Here is a 21,060-nt window from a genome sequence, read left to right as displayed (position 1 = left end):
CAACCGAGGAGGCCGGGTCACTAGTGTTAATAATCTTTCTTTTTAAGTGAATTTATTGACACTGGAAAGGAACGTTATGTAAGCCAGAGATTTATGGGTGAACACGTATGCAGCGAGGGAAAACACGGAAATTGATCGATTGAACTTCTACAACTGTAGTTTACGATGGATTAAGGACGGGAAGTCGTGGGTAATGGCGCAAAAAGTTATCTTAACACCAGAACTACTGAGGCTAATGTAGGTCTATTTTTATCGAAGCGTCAAAATTAAAGTTTTCTGAAAAGGTTTATAAATCACGGAGATAATGTTTATTCATACATTTTCCTACTTATATTCAGCATTAATGAAAAATCATAACAGTTTTAAAGAATAGAATGTACGTAAAAAATAAACTTCTACGACATTTTGAACCCTTTTAATATCTCTTTTTAAAGATCTTGGGTGCAGAAGTTTAAATAATAGGATTTATTTCTGGAGAGCTTTATATTTAAATTTTCGTATCTTTTACGTCTGCTACGTGCAATTAAAGAATTTTTAAAAATACTTTTTCTTCTCTAAGAATTCATTTTTTACTACTTGATTTAAAACACTGAAATTTATGTAAACGACAAATCCATCGTAGATTTTTCATTAGAGGTTGGGTTTAATCGACTTTGTTCAGATATCTAGTAAAATGACTAATCGATTGCTTACTTGACGGGATCCTTCAACTCCTCAATGATGAAATTCAAGTAGTTCCAGCCATTGTAAGCGAACAGTCCCGAATAGAAGCTGAGTGCTATTGAAGTCACTTCTGTGTTGGTGTTCTCGAACGTGAAATACTGCGTATGTCCTGCAAAACAAGTAAAGGTAATCGATCAAACACGTAAATGATCTCAGAGATCCATCTGTCTTTTCTTTCGTAACGAATTCCTTCATAATGATCTAGACAAGAAAATTATGTACTATATGATAAATTCTACAGTAGAAACTCAGAGAGTTCAATCAAAGGGAGGAGATTAAATTGTATCAAATTGGATCAAATTGGATCAAACGAAGTGCTTTAAATTTTGTAACTTCATTTAATTCATTTCAACTTCTAATAAAAGTTGCGAAAATATTATCTATGTTATGAATTTTCTATTTTCATTAGATAATCGGCCTCGATTAACTGTATCTTCCTGAGGGTTAATTGTATTATTTTCAGTGGTCTACTATTAATTATAATTCAAGTCTCAATCGATGTTTTACTGTACTCTTATTGTCTTTACATCGAATTCTTGTGAAAGTGAATAAAACAGACTAGAAATAGCTCAGACACAATTAATCGAGGTTCTCCTGTAATATGAATTCCCTGTCATTTTAAAAATTTCTTTAATCCTTTCATTAAAGCTATCATTAATTAAAACATGATACATGTTTAAAAAGGACCTAAAACATAAATTGAAAGAAAAGACAAGCATCTAAAGTTCTAACACACGTATGGGAAATGCAGTCTTGCCCCAAAACAGTTAATAAATCAATTTTTAATTGAAGTTCCTTTTTCCCTTTCAAAAAGTAGATACACTAAATTGTGTGCTGTAAACCCGACATAGTAGTATTCTCCCCAAGCATTTTACTCGCAGGAGATGAAAAGAAACATCTTGAAGACTAATTTTCCGGTTGCTTCAGAGACGAGGCAAGGCTGCGAGCGTGAATTATCGAGATCAAAGGAGTTCTCACGACGATGATCGGGGCGTGGAGTCAGTTGAAGGGCTGAATAGCTCAATTCAAACGATTCCTTGCACGCGCGTTGTGCGCCTCGAACCGTCCGCGTATTTAATCCACCGTTTTGATTGGGCAAATTGTCTCGTCCGGCGAATGAAAAGACGCCTAACCGTCTTACGCCATTTCAAGGGGTGGCGTGGGTGGCGAAACATTAACGGAAGCTTCCTCGTTCTTGTTGAGACGTCGTTGCTTTTCAAGGGGTTAGTACAACAGTGTACAGTACCTTCCAGACTATTGCAAATTTTTATGTGAAAAAATTTATCTAACTTCGTAGAACATTTATACATGTGCATGCAATGTTTTAAACGAATGTTCTAGTAGATTACAGAATCTATAGAATTAGAAGATTCTAAAAATTGTCCATCTTTCATGTATTGGTCTGTATTGGTCCTTTAAGGAGAGAAGAAGATCAAGATAAAAACGAAAACATTATGAATTAATTTTTTTTTATTACATTAGCGAAGATTGATATGTACTAACTCTTGTTTGATTGTCAATTTTCGTAAATTATGCGAAAAATGATGGCTTTTGCTAATAGTCCTCATCCTGTCATATAAAGAACACAATTAGTAGATTCTATGCTATGAAATCAGGCAATATGTATATGAATTCTAACTGCTAATTAAACACATATAAAAATTAAATATTAATAAAACATTACATTAAATATTAATAAAATTTGTAATACTATTATTAAGTCCTCATTATTTAACATGAAGAATAATCGGAACTCTTAAACAATTTTTTGTGAATACAAACTTAATAATAGAAATTTGAAAAATTTAAAAGAAAATATAAATTTAACACTTGTAGAAGTTAATGTAATTGTCAGCATAGTTCATCGTTGCTTTCTGAAATCTAAGACGAGTGATTTTTCATTGGTAAATGAACAAAAGATAAAATTAACAAATTTCATCGACAACAATATTCTACGAGAGATTGTAGAAAGTAATATAAATCAAATGATAAGAAAAACTAAGTTTCAAATGTCTGTAAGGTATTCTACAGTTAATCATTTTCTTCCAGTAGAAGCGTAAAGAAAATAGGTACATAAATGGTTTTCACATGAGTCAAGTGGTATGCAGAAGTCATTAGGCAAATGGAAGAAGCGATATAAGAACCATTATCTTATCGAAAATAATTCTAAACAATTTTTAACGAATAAATTATATCGAAATGAAGAAATTGTAAAAGCGACATTTCTAGATCTTTTTAGTGAATTTCAAATAATAAAATTAGTTAATCGGAAATTTCAAAGAATCACACAAATTCATTTTGATAAGATAATGTTTTGAAGAAATTAACATTCAATATTAATGTTTTCTTTAAAAACATTACTTTTGTAATTGAAGTTTCCTTTAGAAACTTGACTTTACTTTTCTAATTAAAGTTTTCTTTAAAAACACGACATTTCATATCCATCAATCTAATACAAGTGTTTTAGATCCTCCTATTGACGTATTCGATAATTAACTGTTCTATTTCTTAACTTTCTAAAATATGAAAATCTGTTAGAAAGTTGCAAATTTGTATCTCTCAGCATTCTCTACAGTAAGAAAACGTAAGGACGAGGTGGCACGAAACTTCACGGTCGTTAACTTTTTCCAGGGATACAAGACTCTTGCTCGACCCATCTCAGCAATCGCGATCGGTTCCCTTCCATCTGACAGCCAACAGAGACAATCGGTCTCGCGCGTTTTTGCCCCATATATCGACAGTGACAAAGCAAAAAATCAGTCCAGAATATTTCGAGCATCCGCAGTAATGTATAGAACGTTTTATACGCGAGAGAAAGTCGATCTGATGCAACACTGGTTCTCCCTTTGTCGCGTGTAAGCACGTGGAAAAAGGTTGAGCAACTGGACAAGGGGAAAAAGTGATCGTGCAGAGAATAAGAAACGCGAAGCACAGCCTTGATTTTTATCTCCTTGAACCGTTCACTTTAAACAGAACCGTGGGTCGTTGGACTCACCGCTAAAAAGCTGATAAGCGCCGGCGAAGATGATGATGAAGAGCGCGAGCAGCTTCGCGTAAGTGAAGATGTCCTGCACTCGCGTCGCCCACTTCACGTCCCAACAGTTGACGAATGCCAGGATGCCTGAAACAGGTTGTTGAGGAAACGTTACCAGGTTTTTAGCTGTTAATATTCTGGGAACTTTCCCTTGGTTAATCGTTCGAAGAAGGTAAAGTGACATGTTCTTGGTTCTTGGTAATTTAGTAAACTGGAGTCGAATGAAAGGCTTTAAACGAGTAACTTTAGTAAGATAGGTGATCAATCTGTTACTTTTTATATTATTCCTTGAGGACAGCTCAGTGCGATAGACGCAGCCTGAGTTGTCATTTGTGAATCGCAATGTGTAATTATTGTAACTAATTACAAGACAGCTACCTACAGACTCGAAGGAAAGTATCATTTAAATTTGTATTAAAATGTATTCATAAACAACATAGATATATATCTCCACAGTGTAGGTATTTGTAGACAATCTTCTAAAAATATTAAATAATCAAATAATCAGAGTCTACAGACTACTAATGTCTAAATGCTTTAAATATCAAATTTTTAGATCTTTCAAGACATTAATAGAAGTCGCTAACGACTTTACTTTTCCGATTTCAATCTTAACTTTCTATTGAATACAAAGAAGATATTTCTGTATTTAATGTGTCGCATTTTTCGTCTCAAAATAGTTAGGACTTTATGAGAGAATAAAAAATTCGAAATCACTTAACACATCTTATGTATTGAGTCTACTTCCAATGTTAAGTGAAATCCAAACATCTCACCGTTCCGTGTACACCAGAGTGCAAAGTGAGATGCTTCCCGCAGAATTGAAAGCTTCCATCACTGGACGGCTACGTTAATTAAATTCATCAGCGACTAGAATTAACCGAGGAAACTTATCAACATGATCGCGTTCCACGTTGTAGGAAAACGAGAGACAGTCTGTAAAGAATTTATCGTTGACCATGTGACACGCAACGTTGAACGATGGTTGATGCCAGGAAATTGCCCTGCATGGGGATTGCGATAGTTTCAGCCCGATACGGAAAGGTTAATAAATGTTAATGAAGGTGCGATAACGCGAAACGAAAAAAAATTCATGTTTTTGTTCGTACACTTTGTTCCTTTTTCATGTCTTACAAGCAGAGGTAAGTCCTGAGATGAGTGATAACACTTTATGGGGAATAAGGGGTGAAAATACCACAATTACACTTAGTGGCTTATTAGATTGCTATCTAGTTGTAATAAAAAGATGACTACAGTAGGCCAAGTACATCTTTATCTTTTTTATTACTTTTGTGTTATGTCATGAGACCCCTTGCACAATGCTTACAATAATTTTTTATGTAATGTTGTATGAAACAATATAAGTAGTCCAAAGAAGAGACCTCTTCAAGTATAACATAGTTTTTATATTAACAATCAAAATTGCTCTGTACGAAAAACCTTTTCGAAAGATTTGAAAATTTGGTAATTACAGCACGTAGAAATTAGTAATCTTCAGATTTCGAAAATTTGAATACTTAATAATTAAAGCAGTTGAAAATTTTGACATTTTTAATCTCGAGATTTTGAAGATTTTAATATCTGACAATATGAAAACTTAAAAATTTCAAAATTCGAATGTTTAAAAATTTCAAAATTTCAAAATTTCAAAATTTGAATATTTCAAAATTTCAAGATTTGAATATTTAAAAATTTCAAAATTTAAATATTTAAAAATTTCAAAATTTGAATATTTAAAGACTTGAAAATTTGAATATTTAAAAATTTCTTAATTTTCAAATCTTTTAAGAAAGTAAAATCATAGTAATCATAGTAATCATAGTAATCATAGTCATTATAGTAAAATCTTGTAATCTTTCCCCACGGACCAATTTTAAATTTGCATGCAGTGAATATCCTCTTATATATCTAAAAATCAATTATTTTTAGAGTAAAATATTCTTGAATATATTTTCTTCGGAAACATGATGATAGGCACCTGTGACCTCCGTGGTCATGGCAATCATGACCGCCATACCACTCAAGAAGCTGTTAATATCTCAAATTATCTCTATATTCCAGAACCAACTAATTTTCTAATAAATGAACATACATAACAAAAAAAACAAACCCTATTCAATATCAGATACCACAACCTTACTATAGTCCATTCTCCACATTATGTACATACAGTGCGATTATTGATCGTATCGGTACCTTTTCACAAATAGCAAAAAATTACCCTAATTTCACGTTAACTAATCTCTAAGCCAAAGTAGAGCGATTTCTTGTCGCTATAGTAATAATTTACGTAATCTCTAATACGTCGATTAAACATCATTAAGACATTCATTTGTTCTGAAACCATAGGAGGTAGATCGATAGCATTAGTGTTGTCCAACATTTTATTTCACGAAACCGGTTGTGTGACCAGTAGCCTAGCGTTTCAGACTAACTGGCACCAGTCCAGCCAACCATGACGACGGAAAGGGGTAGAAATCATCATGGATGGTTATCGACCTGCTCGCTTACGAACTGAGAAAAGGGATGGTTTGGACGGCCTATTCAGGCCGGTGGTGCACAAAGCCGAATCTGTCGAAGATCAAACGAACGTCGTGTGTACCTCGAAACGCTGTTGTGTAACTCGTAATACAACGACACGATTATCGATATACTTGAGAAATTGCAGAGGGATGTCACTATGTCAGCTTTTATGCAATCGTTACGTGTATTCAATGTCATGGACTCGCCTGTGATGCAACCAATTATATATTTTGTCTGTAGCAAACGTTGCTTGTTCTAATTGTAAGAGACGACAGTTCGTCACAATATTATCAGGTATGGGCTTATTGTTTGTTAGACGCTTTCTAGTTCGTTAGACGCTTCAGTACCTTCTTCATTATTCATGGTTTTATTGAGCACACCTACGCTAAACTGAACTACATTCTGATCTACAATACTACCTATGTCAATAGTACTAAAGAACTACGACCTCTGCAGTTGGATCGATTTCTTGCGAGGAAATGTTCCGAGCTTGGGATCGGGGAAAATGAATTGGGGTTGGTATACGAAGTTTTCGATTCTAAGAAATGGGATGAGTTCTCTATTTTCGTTAAAAAATAGGAAATTTTATTAGATAATGTCATGTTCGATTTTATGAGTGCTGAAATCAGTAATAAACATGTAAAGCTCTAATGACAATTATCATGTCGCAAATTTTTGTAGAAAATTGTTATCACTTATTAAAGAATTAAATAGACAGTAATTAATTGACAAAATAAAAAATGAAATATCGTACATATCATAAGAATTTCCTCCTAGTCAAATAGTAATTTTTATATCAACTTTCTAAGCAAGAATATTAGAATTTACTAAATTTAAATGTGAAAGATATATTTGACAAGCATCGCGTGTTAATTCAGACCAAAGTACCTATAATCATAATCGTAGACGCACCCGACCAACAATTTTGTGGGTCTGACTAAAGGTTAATTACGAACTGAACAGAATTTTACATATCGATTTTCTTCTTTTCAAACACAAAAGGAACGATTATTCAGACTGTAATCGGCCTTTAGTTAGACCGACAAAATTGTAGGTCATGTGTGTAAACTACACCAGAAGGTTACGAACCTGTCAACGCACCACTACTTCATTTCTGAATAAAAATATGAATAACATTAAGATACAATGTCCTCTTACATTTTTCTTTTTAATATACATATACAGTATAGTCCATTAGAAGGTACTACTCCATTAACCTAGCCATTAACCAAGCTTTTCAATGGCGCAGTGTTTTCTTGGTAACTTAACTCCCAACTATAATAGAAACCCTTCACAGAAAGTTCATTAGAATCGTTGCAGCTACTGACACAGCAAACCATTCTATTACAATAAATGCCTTTCTTTCCAGGAAGCTACATTGTTAAGAGTGGGTGAGTTTTAACCTTATCAGAGTATAAAATTTGAGGAATAATATCATTTACTGAAATATTAACGGTGAACCGTTATACAGGATGTCTTATTTTAATCTTTTTAAACTATTCAGTAGTCCAGTATTTGTTACTTAAGAAAGTACTAGAAATAGAATTCACTTTGCCTCGAGGAGATATCTTACAATGGACACAAGTTTTACCTATGTGGAGGTGCTTTTACATTTTTAGACTTATCTTCATGACTTTTGTTTTTTCATATGAAACCTTGAACAAACGTCATCGAGACAGAATTTGTGACCATTATAAAATACCACCTTCAAGTAAAGTAAATTAAATTTGATGCTTGTAAAGATTAAGATGAGAAAGCCTGTGTAATGTTTTATTCAATAAATGATATGATTCTTCAAATTTTTTACTATGATGGATAAAATCGGATTATATACATTTAAGCACACGTGTAATCCATTACGAGACGAATTGATTGACCTAGAATACGTTCCTCTTTCAAGATCCATCAAAGTCCTTTCTCCATCATTTAGTCCTCCTACGATACCTCCCTCGAAACAGAGTACCTAAAGTGTTCAGTTGAGAATAAAACTATCGTGAGTTACTCTCGAGTGAATTTCTCGCAAATCAACACTGCATTCAAGATTTAGTATCCGAAATGTATACACTATTTAAGAATATTTTAGAAAGCAAGACTATTGTACAAAACTCAAATAAACACATACCTTTTATTCCCAATGCTTATTTGAATAACCGACACTTCAGGAAATAATTTATTAGAAGATTAATAGAGATTAAAATGGAACACCCTTGTATGATACCACCTACAGTAGAACTCCATTTATCTGAATTTCATTTATTTGACACAATATCATGACAATACCTGGTTTACCGAATATTTTATTCGGCAAAATCCAGAAATATGAAACTTATCTCCAATCACATGAATGGATAAACAGCGAAGTAGGGGATAATCTATGAACTCCTATTATTCGACAAATCTAGTTATTTGAACAACCTTGTTCCCCCATCATCTCAGATAAATGAAGTCCTGGTGTATATGAATAAATAATAATCACAGGTACATTACAAAGAAATATTTCCTACAGCAAATCTGAAGCAGTCTTCCACATCCTCTGACCTCACGGTACCTTCCACGTTAAAATTCTGCCCTCTACACTAGCAAGTCAGTGCTTGGGCAAAGGCTCTCCCCAATCGAAATGATTCGAAATCAAAAATTCGCTCGTGCATCGTTGAAAGTTCGCACGTGCTCGCACGACCCTGAAAAGATTCCACCTTACGACTGCACATCGCGTCGGTTGGGCCAGCAACCCGTGTCCTTGGTATATTCGTTAGCAACGACCAAAGAAAAGTAAGAAATTCCGACTGACGCAACATCTCGAGAAATATCGCGAGACTCTTTCCACCCTTCCCCTCCTGCCAGTTCCTTCTTTCGTTTCCCGCCGTTCCTCCTCCATCGCCGCCGTCGAATCAGCGTCCTCGCGCGCGCGCGTCTTCCCATCGTCTACACGCGTCGCGTCTCCGCTGTCCTCCTTCGTCGCCCAGGCTGCGGCCTTTTCGTCTTCGTCCCGTATCCCCCTCGACGAATTATGCTCTTGTGACCGTCAGTTGACACGTTATTAGAAGATTACGTTTAATCGCAATGGGACGTGATTGCTACCGCAGTCTTTTGACTCGGGCTACGCTGACGGCCGCTGTCGATTCATACAAGCTCCCCGACGACGCCAGCCCGATCGGATAGGTCTGTTTCCACTGGCTGACATCGAGGCTAGTGGTCGATGCCTCCGTTTCGCGACAACTCGTGACGTTCGATACGTTAACCCATTAAGGCCCAAAGTTGTGTAAACGCAACATTTCACTCGATATTTTTTTGTGAATTTACATTGCTGAATTCCAGTTTTTTTCGTGTTACTGTTATGAAAGGGGATCTCGAAGATTAGTTTAATATTTTGTTTATTACTATTTTTTATCGTCACGATTTTGATATCTAATTAGGACATAGAGGTATTGTTATGAAAGGGGATGCTAAAGATTACTTTAATATTTTTTTTGTTACTATTTTTTGTCATCACGATTTTGACATCCAAATAAGACATAGGGTTACTGTTATCAAAGGGGTCCCAAAAATTAGTTTAATATTTAAATCATTACTATTTTTCTTTTCTGATCTAGATTCTGCTACGTTTTGAAAATTCTCAAAATTGAAATATTTGTGACACCACAGTATACCAGTTTTTGAAAGTCAGACTTTTTTTTGTGGATTTTTTTTATTTAGTGGACGTCTATATAGTATCTACTATTATAAATTTATTTTATTCTTTTTTATCTCAGCAAAATAATCTATAAGATGTATAATATATAGGATGCATTTACGTTTTTCAACAATGGTGCGTTTACTCAATTTTGGGCCTTAATGACCCAAGCTGTGAGCCTTTCATCTGTTTTCACTGAAGTAACAACAAAGAACATCTTGTCATCTCTTGTCTCCCAAAATGTTTCCAACAAAAACCAACTTGTAGAAACATTTTATCCACATTGAAGCAACATAATCCGTGGAATATTTGGGTTTTATTTTGGTTTCAGGCGAAACTTTTTGTTGGTAACAGAAAGACGAAGAATCCTAGAGAAAAATTTGACAACAAGTGGCGATTTTCTCAAGATATCTAGAAAAGCAACAAAAAGATCCTTGTTGATTCAGCGGAGACAGCTTTAACTGCCTCAGACTCGAGGGGTTACACCACTGCGAGAGGTTGAACGGATTGACTTGATTTAGTTTTCTTCTTGCTGGGCAGATGGTTTTGGTAATCCTTTACCTCTGACTTCAAAGAGAAAGTTTACTTGAGTCGTCGCAGACCTCCCAGGATTACTGATTGTAGTTTGAACAACTGTCTTATAAATCTTAAGTTAAGTTATTATCCTGATTTGGATCGCTATCAGTTACAGTCAAATCTAAAAAATGCTTCATCTCATAATTTTTTTTAGAAATGTTCTTGACTTTTGTTTCTCATTCGAAATATGAAAAAATTACCAAAAGAGAATATTGTTCAAGATATTTGTGACACATGCATTAAAACAGACAATATCGTTATTATTATTATGATGCCTTCATTAAACATTTCTGAGTATTCCATACATTTTCGAAATCAATGCCTTCCAAATAAACAGCTTGTACAAATGATCTTTGTATTGCAATTTAGTTGCGTTCTTCGTACACTTCCTCCTGCGCGCGTGTAAGATTTATGATGGAGCAATGCACAGTTACAGCGAGCCTCTATTGGTTTCAGATTGACAGACATTGATATTGGTTTATCTTCATCTTTAGATCTATAAACAACACGAAGACATCGAGGAGTAATTGTGACACTGTCGACAATAATGCAAAACGCTCTTGTTACAACCCTAAGATAATTGTGGGAACATATTGTGTCAATTTAAATAATAAAATATTTAAAAAAAAAATACATTTCTTGTACTGTGCACTAAAAATAAAATACATGTATCTGAATACTTTATATGTTCCATTATCATGAGAATGTCATTTTCAGAATCACTATTATCTTCTATTCTACTAACACTTTTTAAACATTATATAAAAAAAATTGTGTATACAGTGTTAATTGCAACTGTAAATATGTAAATGGATATGAATTTCATCAGTACACAATGCAAAAGTGACTATTTCCGCAAATAATTGCATCTTGCGTAGCGATCGGTTTCCCCTTGGACTTAATGATTGATCTTCATCACTGGAAACTCGTTCTAGGAACTCATTTTTCACTATACCACTATGCGCGCTCAGAACACAGTCAGAGATATTCTTGGTGTGTTCAAATGTAATCAACCCTTTTCACTATCCACAGTTTGATTATACAGGCCTAGAAAAACTCATTTTACGAGACCAGGAAAATGTTTTATAGGTAAATAAGTTAGAAAAAAAGAAATATGCAATCGCGAAAAGAATTCATCCAAGGGTATAACGAGAATCTAGGAACGAGGAGCGCGAGTAAATATTTAATAAGCCCCAAGCATTCAAAATTCAAGAACTTAATCACTTTCCATGATGTTCGCGGAACTCGTTCGCAACAGCGATAGAAACGTCAGAAAGTCATTCTGTTCCTTACAGGAAACTCTGTCCACGGTTCCCAGAACGATTCATCGGAAATTAAACGGAATGCTCTGGTTTCTCGGAGTGTCTCGTTTCCTTCGGAAGCACGACAGCCTCGCGGTGCTTTGGAAAATCCTCTTAGCGCGTTCCTATCGTAGTTTTCGACTTGCCATTAGGTCGTACTGCGAAGAAAATTCTCGGCAAATGGCAAAGTCGCTATTGTATGCAGAAGAAGAATACCATGTGTTTCTATGAATCTAATCGTAATTAGAATTCAAGCACGTAGATGATTGGCTTAATGAAAAAATGTAAGAAGATTTTAGAGAGCAATAGGATTAGGCGATCATCCATGATGAAGCAAGTGTAATCATGTTGAATGTAGGTGAACAACTGGTTCATAATGGCGACAGAAAAAAGGAGGATTTTGCTAATCTGGCACTGTATGTGTATGTAACTTGATTTGATAATAGTTCGACAATGAGATGTATAGTGGTGGACAGAAAAAGTTAATAATTTCTTTATATGTATAGTAGTCACTACCATACTATATATTTGATCTCGTATTTGAAATACTTAATTATTCTAGCAGTTTTCCATCATTTCCAAGATGAATATTCTGTAGCTCTTTTTTCGTAAAATTATTGTGTCTCTGTTTTATTTAACTAATAAATTTTAATTTTTTTCAAATTCTTAAATTTTAATTTTCGTTTTCGAAAATTTCTTTGGTTAGAAGATACAATTGTTTTAGAATGTTTAAATTTGGAAAGTAACTCTTTTACGACTATACGATTTTATAAATAATTTCTAAAAAAATGTGATTTGTAATATTTCAAATAATTCAAACTATTCCTAAATTAATGACAAAAATGAAAAATCACATATTACGAAAAAACATGAAAGTTGAAAGCAGACATATTGAGCAGTATTTTATGGTTATAGATATGTTTCATTAATAGTCTAATTTTTATTCTTAATATTTCATCAATAATAAGACTACCCACCTCTAATATTCGGAACTTCTAAAAATATTAAATAAAACTATAATGCCAATAATTTAATTTGATCAAAACGCTGTAACTAAAATATAATACGAAATACTGCATGATAAAAGTGCATTCAAATTTAAACTGGCACTATTGAAAATATAACTGAAACATATATGTATAATAGTTAGGTATTATATAATACGTATAATACCTGCTAGGTATTATATTATCAAACTTACATTACAACAATGTAGATAATAATAATAAAATAATCACCATAATAATATCATTAGTATAATAACACCACCACTACAATAGAACCACGTAGGTACTATCAGTACGAATTCCAGTAACAGAAAAATGTTATATAAAAAGCAACGTCGATCCGATCTCGATACGGATTTCCATTAGGCGTGGTGTTCACGACACGCGAGCACGTTTCGTGAAGAAAAAGCATCACTGCTTTCGAAACGATGGAGCGGAGATAATTGGCCACGAAATGCAGGTTTTCGAGGAACACGACGTGTTACGTTATTCTCGCAACAAGAAAGGACTCGTAGTTGCGAGAGGAATTTCCGCGAGCACGTGTTACATGGCGTTTGCAATTCTGTAAAACGATACGAGGCGGCACAATCTTGGTACCGAAGCGGAAGGGCAAGCCACGTATAGACCACGGGAACACGATATCCTCTCTGCGGTTTATTTCTTCTGTGGAAAGGTTCCCCCCAAAAATTCGCTTCTTCTGCTCACCTTGTGGTATCGAGCTGGTGAACATGATTCCGTGAACACTATCGCAGTGTGCGTGGTCAGCGTAAAAGTGTACACGGAAAATAACAAACAGGTAGACGGAGTCGAAGCTGTCTCTCGAGTATCGATTTATGTTTATCAATTACACGGTCTTTCAATCAAAGTACGGTTGTTAAAACGTATGTACTCTTATGGTAATGTGCATAGAATGTTGATCGAATGAGTGTTGTAAGTATGCTGTGGATGTTTATGCAGTTTTGGATAATTTAAATATGCAAAGAAAGTATATACAGTCGTGTGCATGTAGGTATACTAAAATGTACGAAAGAATAATCACACAGGTATTTGGTCTTCTTTAGTAGATCAAAAAGTTACGTTCAAATATTTTCTTGCCTCAAGGCAATTTTAAAGAAATGCTATGAGATGTTAGAAATACCGTGTGAGTGATGTGGCAGTCAAGTTGTTAAAGAATAAAATATTTATATGTGTACATGAAGAACAATCATGCGAATTATCTGGACTTCTCTAGTAGATATGTTAACAATGTTAATCCTCATCTGTCTCTAATGTTAATTTGATATATCTTACTCTCGATATGTGATAAATGCAACAATTTGTGATTATATCACACTTTAAAACCCAATGCACCTTGAACTCTCACTGATATTTCAAATCTGCAATTACTATCAAGTAAGTTACTGTCATCATTTCTATCAAAATCAGAAAATAAATTGAAATAAATTCCATTTCAATATATACGTGTAAAAATGTTCTGTTACAGCTCAATTAAAAAACGTCCATAAAGTAAAAGAACAACAATGAATAACAGCAGCTGTTATGGGATAGTATTTATATTTAATTTGAAATAATTATTAAAGATGTCAATATCGTGTACACCTCAAAACCTTAGTGTCTCATATTTCTACCCCATCTCATATTCCTACCTCTTCTTCTACTTCTGCACTAAAAGGGTTAAAGAAACACCATCTCACGCAATTCATAAATTAGAATTCATAATATTCATTATAAAAGCACCGTATTAAGCAACACATCCAGTACTTCCAATCATGGAAAATACTACGACTAAATTACCTGAATCAGTTCACAGGGAATTCCTAGTGACGACAGTTTCCAATACAGGGCACGGAAATCCTGTTACCACGTTCTCGCAACAAGCCTAGCCTTGTTACCCCAAAAAACGTATCGTTCCCGGAATTCTCGCATAGTCCTCGATAAGTTGCAACTTGATGTTTTGTCTCGCAATTACTCATGCCTGTTGCGCGCAGAGACGGAAGCGACAGCTCGAAGGCCGCGACCACGTGAATTCCCGCTCAGAGCCAGCGTGTCTCTTTCTTTCGACAGATTGATCGCCAGCGAATCGAATTGTTCTCGAAATGGGAACGACGATCCCCCTCGGGAGTTCATTAGACGCTGAAAAAGAAGCTGCCAGCGTCTCCGTTGCTACGCAGGACATCCAGCTCGATCCGAGAGAAAACAGGAAGGCTGGGGGACTCCAAGGCTGGGATTATTGGAAGAATTACAAATTGTTCGCGTAACGGGACGCGGTATTAGCGCTGAAAGCTCCCTGAAGGACGCTGCTTACGCCTAGCTCGCGACAATGGAGCACGCTTTTCTCTGCGGGAAAGCTCGAGAGAAATGACCAAGGACGAAGCCCGACCGCAATTCCATAGACCATTAGAAATATTGCTGATCTTTCAGCTCTGAGAAGATGCGAGAGCGCAAAGAGGCTTGTAGGTTCAGCAAACTGAGCGGGATGGTTGCAATTTGCAGAGGGAATTACATTCGAAGAGAACGTTATGGAAGCTGATATTTTACTATTAATTTAGTTTAGTATTAGAGGAAAGGGGGCAAGATGGGGACGTTAAAGAAAAATTATTACAGACATTATGCTTGCTAAAGATGCACCTCTAATTTATCCCAAATATAGTATTACTATTGGTTTATATTTCAAAATAATTCTCTTACGTGTTTAAGAAAAAGTGTAAAAAAATAATTATTTGCGTAACCATAATGCACCATCTGGCCCCATATCCAAGGCAAGATGAGGTATATAACTATTTCTTTCAGATAATTGAGCAGTTCAATGCATAAAGACTGCACTTGATGATCTGCAGTTTTTAAGTAGCTGATGAGCATTTTATCCCTAAAAGGCTATTTTGTTTCCAACATAGTTTGGGGAACTTCAAAAGTAGCGACTGCCTTACAATAGCTCGTTTTCTTTTTTATAACAGCCTCAATGGCTTGCTGCATTGACGTTTCAGACCAATTTTGTCAATCTGTCTTTTTTTATAAGTTCGTACCATTTTACTTGAATATTAATATTCAGGTGGAAGTGTCCCTGTCTTGCCCTAAATACTATATGTAACCAAAATTAATGATAATATTAAATATTTTGTTATGAATAACTTCCATAAACATAAAACAATATTTTTTAAAGTACACTCTGATTGGTAGTATGCAATAATTATTGTAAATTATAACTTGACAATCGAAATTCAAGAGATAACAAAAAATAAGATCAAAATTTCGCAAAAAAGAAAAACAGTAACTGCACATATAAAGAAGCTATAAACTGACTGAAATCGTTGCTATTGACGAAACTTTTTTTTAAGTTTTACTATACATATCTCTAATACATGACAATAATGATTACAAAAAATACTAATTGACCCTGTTTTGCCCTCTCCCCTTTCCCTGCGTATTTTGCATTCAATTCTTAGTTCTACTATTATTATTCTATTATTATAATATTGAGATATTTATTTTTATTTTTTATTTTATTTTAACCCAGATAGGAGGGTGTTCCGTTAAATTTGAATGTTTGTTAAATGTACATCTCCGTAAAATGGTTTTTATACAATAAAACAATTTATTAAATCACAAATTATCTATTTTGATCATTTTGGAATATGACAGAAAATTTGTGCTGAGGCTCGTCTCATTAAATTTTCTTATAAGATTTAACATTTCATGTCTACAAATAAGGGTATTTCTGAACTTAATAAATGCTAAATCAAACCAAACTATTTGATCTTATATAAGTACACAATACAATACTTTTCAATTTTGTACAGTAAAACCTCAATTAATCGGATTTCAACAATAAAAATACAATATAATATCGACTGAGACTTGAATTATGATTCAGATAGTCTACTGGAAATAATAAAATTAAGTATCAAGAGGGTGCCTTAATTAAATCTATTAAACCATGGTTTGACAGGATTGAAACTATGTAGTATAGTAGGTAATTTGTGGCAGATTTTAAACTTCGCCCAATTCTCAAGTCTTCAAACACATCAGTACCTACGTGGTAACATCCTGGATCAATTCAAATAAAGTCAAAGTGGAGCCGACTCGGTGAATACGAGTAGAGATAAAAGAAGAGGTTGAATAACGTTAAAGCAGAGAAAATGACTCGATTAGCCGACAACCCAACCACGAATTATTGTAGAACGACCTTTCAATTATAACAAACGACACGACGGAGTTCTTGGAACAGCATAAAAATCCAGAGGGTCAATCAGAACAATTCTGAGGGGGGTCCTTTGATGAGACGACAGAGATATGTATTGATTAAATGCTCGAAATAGTATTTAATCGACGCAAGAGATTAATTTCCGTGAGAATAGACCAGCAATGATTATTGCTTCAGATTCTTTTCAGTCCACAATGCAGCGACGATTTAAATTTAAATGTATTGTCCAAACGTAAATGGTTATTCGAAAAATGATTCCATATTGAAAATAATAGCATGCACAGTTTTGTACAATACATGAAATACGTCTTAAAAGACAGGTTCTGATTTTGAGCTTTCAAAGACTTGATTTTATTTAGATTGTTTGCTTCTTTAAAAAATATGTATAGCTTAAAAGAAATTTAATAATTCTAAAAATTACCAAAATTGCTTGCTTTTAAGATTGTCATTTTGCTTATTTTGTTTCTATAAAAAAATCTTAAAAATGATCTTTTTATGGGCGTCTAGATCGGAACTTTCCCTTGAAGCTATTGAAGACCATTGTTTAGTGAAACCTTCAACAATGAGCTTATAGCAACAGTGGATTGAAAAAATAAAAATTCATAAAGGAAAAAAGTGCACTTTTCTACGTTGTAATAGAGTAGATACTCTATTCTGTAAAAGGTAACTTCTTTAAATTTATGGATACGCAATACTCGCATTAACGAGTAGAAAAAGTAAATATGAATAACTAAATGAATAAGTAAATAGAAACATAGTTACTACTAAAACTTCTACTAAAAGGGGAAAACTACATTTAGCTACTGATAACCACTGAAGCATTCTTATCTTATTAAAGTAGTTTCACCCTCCAGTGTGTCTGCCATAAATTCATGAAAATTTATAGGTATACGCCCTCTATTGTTAACAAAAAGAGCCAGACTGACGTAACATCCAATTGCAAGTAAAAGTCGTACATGATTCAAGCTACAATTAGGAAAGTGGAGCAGCCAATTCTACTTAACTATCATTGTCACATATCAAAGAAATACACAACAGGGAGAGAGACAATGCCTTTGAAGAATATAACTGAGATCATTGAAACTGATTACAGAAGATTATAGAAAAAAATTGATTACTCACATATGCAGCAAGCAGCGAGTATCCTCGTTGCATCGTCTGGCGGTGTGCAGTCTGGGAACACTGGTTTCAGAACGTAGACGCTGAAAGTCAAGGCTACGATAGCCTGACTGCAAGGTCGCACTATCATACACTCGACCCAGAGCCTGATGAACGCCAGGAAAGGTCCGAAGGTCTCCATTATGTACGCGTAATCTGCGCCCGACTTTCTGATCATACACCCAAGCTCTGCATAACAGTATGCTCCTACCTGTGATGCAAGCAGAGATCACCTTATATTTTACGGTTGTTTTAATTTCTTTGGGATATGAGAAATATAAATTTTTGATTATGAATTGTTCGTGATACAAGCCTACACGAATAAGTTTTATATGACTTCGTGATTTTAGGGTTTAGTGTGATGCTATTAGAAGAACAATTTTGTATATGAAAGTCCACCGAACTAAATATGCCTTTTGTTTAGATTTTGTGAATTAATTACTTTGGCTGGAATTTAATCAACGACTACGTGACCTACAAGCGTATCATACCACAAGTGGGACATGTGCAATTCAGTTTTAGACCAAAGTAGCTATCACGTGTGGGATATAATTCCGATTCGTGTGCTTAAAATACAGTATTGCCTATAGGTGGACGTGAAAGGATTAAGGTGGGATTTCCTGTTCGCGTCTAAATCTAATTTATTGTATTACTTGTTTTTCATTGATTTTATGGTGACTGTGTGTACTGAACGCTGTATCTAGCCGTAACGCTGAACACACATAGAGAGTTCAACCACAGATGTCAGAAGAGGTGATTCTGTGTAAAAATAGGACAAAAATCGAGAATGACAAAAGTGCATATGGGCCTTCGTTTCAGAATTATTAATTATTGAAAAAACATTTAAAATTTTCGTGAAATGTGCCTGACTTAGGATTTATTTTATTACTATCGTGTATTAGTCAAATGAGATGCAGTGAAATCACTAGAGTATGTACCAAGTCAAACACATTTCACATATAGGTAGTTTAGATGTTTTCTCAAAAATTAATAATTTGGAAATAAAGCCAGGAACGCAATGTCACCTACCTTTACTTTTGTCTTATTTTACCACGTAGAATCACCCTTTCAAGTTTCTGACACCTGTTATCAACAGTCTATATAAAAAGTCTCACCTGTATAGCGCTGAATCAAACCTGCTGTTACAATCTACTTTTGTCAACGTATAACTTTGAACCACCGAAATTTAATGAAATTTATTGAAAAATCTGTTTCAAAAAATTGTATATCTACTTAGTTTCAAATAAATTAACTGATAATGTGGAATTCACCGATTAATCTTTAAAGAAAAATGATACGAAAACATCTTGGGACAAAATATCTACTCAGTTTGCAGTGGACCAGTTCACAAGACAAGAGTAAATAATCACCTAATAAAAATCAAGACTTCGGCATAATTAACACTTCAAAAACAAAGCAGGGTCACCTGCAGAAGCACTGTGCAAATGAAAATACCAATATGTACCATTAACACGCGGAGTTAAGTTCTGTTTTTCTTTCCATTTAGGCGATAACATAAATACTATCTTTTACTATCGTCTCCAGGAATTGACATAGCATTTAACATGTTAAGAGGCTTGTGGTTTCTAAGTTAAATGGTACATATGTGTGTTACATTTAGTAACTCTTTGCCCTTCAACTTTTCTTAAATTGCAGAGTTAATTCAAATAAAAGAAAAATATATAAGTTAACTAATTGATTGTTAAATATATAATTATTACAAGATAAATAAATAGATCTCTGGCTTATGAAAGATTTTAGGAATTTTACTTTCCCAAATTCAGCAATATAACACTGCCTATTCCATTATTTAGAACATAATTTATGTTACCAATGTGACTCGTTACAAGGCAAGAAGTTACAAAGAATTTAGAAAAATTCTTTAAAGAATCTTTTTGATACCTAAATATACATAATGGAATATTTTTCATATTACCTTGAAAAATTAAAATTACTTAAAGCACAACAATTCTTTGTCTAATAATTAAAAACAAACCTACTTTGTTAAATTTCATAAGAATAAAATTTCTCTGCAACATGGACCTTTTTGTTTTCTAAAACTTCGTGCTTCATAGAGTTAGACAAAACTGTGGCACGATGTATTCCATATAGTGTCCCATTTGAAGTTTCGCACAGAATCTTGGCAACCTCTTATAATGTTGGACTTTACGTCTATGTAACGTCTTACGTAAAATGCCCTCCACCTTCTCTTCCTCTTCCTCCTCCTCCTCCTTCGAAATAGAATAAGTTCTATTTTAAATATTTTTTAGAACGAGCTACAAATTGTGAGGTAATTACGCGGAAAACTTCAAATGGAACATGTATACGTTTGACGAAGATATATGAAAAAACGCGAGTCTATAAGATCCACAGACAACGTACGTCCTCAAACGATTAAAAGAGATCAAGGAAAATGGTTTCTCATTTGCTCGGTCAACGACCGCAAGTAAGGGTAGCAGCCATTGCGCAGTTGCGTTTGGTATACCGTGGAGAAAATGCCGGAAGCTGTCCACACCAGAAGACTCGCATTCACGCTTCCCGTGTACTTGAGGACGCCGGTGGGGCTAACGAATATGCCAGAACCAATAATGGAGCCGACGATTACGGTGATACCATTCAGCAGGGACATCTTTGCCTCCAGTTTGATTTCATCGTTTGGCTTGTCGCCTGTCGGGACTGGGTCGTATGGCCCCTTCTCGCCATCCTTGATGCTCCCCGATTTCGACATCCTCCCTGGAATAAACACATCACAGTCACGTTAATACCATTTAGAACACACGTCACTTATGAAGTTATGAAATTTATTTCTGCATTATTGCTCAGCGTCTTCGAGCCACAGTATTGAATAAAGTGAAAGAGGAGAACTT

General features: G+C 34.5%; 1 protein-coding gene and 1 long non-coding RNA gene across 3 annotated transcripts in view; one reads left to right on the top strand and one right to left on the bottom strand.

Annotated features, from left to right (window-relative positions):
- The window catches only part of LOC143183138 (large neutral amino acids transporter small subunit 1), a 46,182-nt gene that overhangs the window by 9,608 nt on the left and 15,514 nt on the right, over positions 1-21,060 (bottom strand). For both annotated transcript variants that reach the window (XM_076384584.1, XM_076384585.1), the window contains exons 2-5: positions 20,679-20,926; positions 18,158-18,404; positions 3,719-3,844; positions 694-832 (exon numbers count right to left, since the gene is read on the bottom strand). In XM_076384584.1, the coding sequence (XP_076240699.1) occupies positions 694-832; positions 3,719-3,844; positions 18,158-18,404; positions 20,679-20,921 (755 nt within the window). In that variant the 5' untranslated portion in view covers positions 20,922-20,926. The remainder of the gene's footprint in view (positions 1-693; positions 833-3,718; positions 3,845-18,157; positions 18,405-20,678; positions 20,927-21,060) is intronic.
- On the top strand, positions 13,889-14,440 carry LOC143183965 (uncharacterized). The gene is made up of 2 exons (XR_013002696.1): positions 13,889-14,226; positions 14,318-14,440. It is a non-coding gene; the product is annotated as an uncharacterized LOC143183965 (long non-coding RNA).

Source organism: Calliopsis andreniformis, chromosome 9 (genome assembly GCF_051401765.1).
Source record: "Calliopsis andreniformis isolate RMS-2024a chromosome 9, iyCalAndr_principal, whole genome shotgun sequence".
In the NCBI taxonomy this organism is placed as follows: Eukaryota; Metazoa; Arthropoda; class Insecta; order Hymenoptera; family Andrenidae; genus Calliopsis; species Calliopsis andreniformis.
This window is presented reverse-complemented; position numbering and strand designations above follow the sequence as displayed.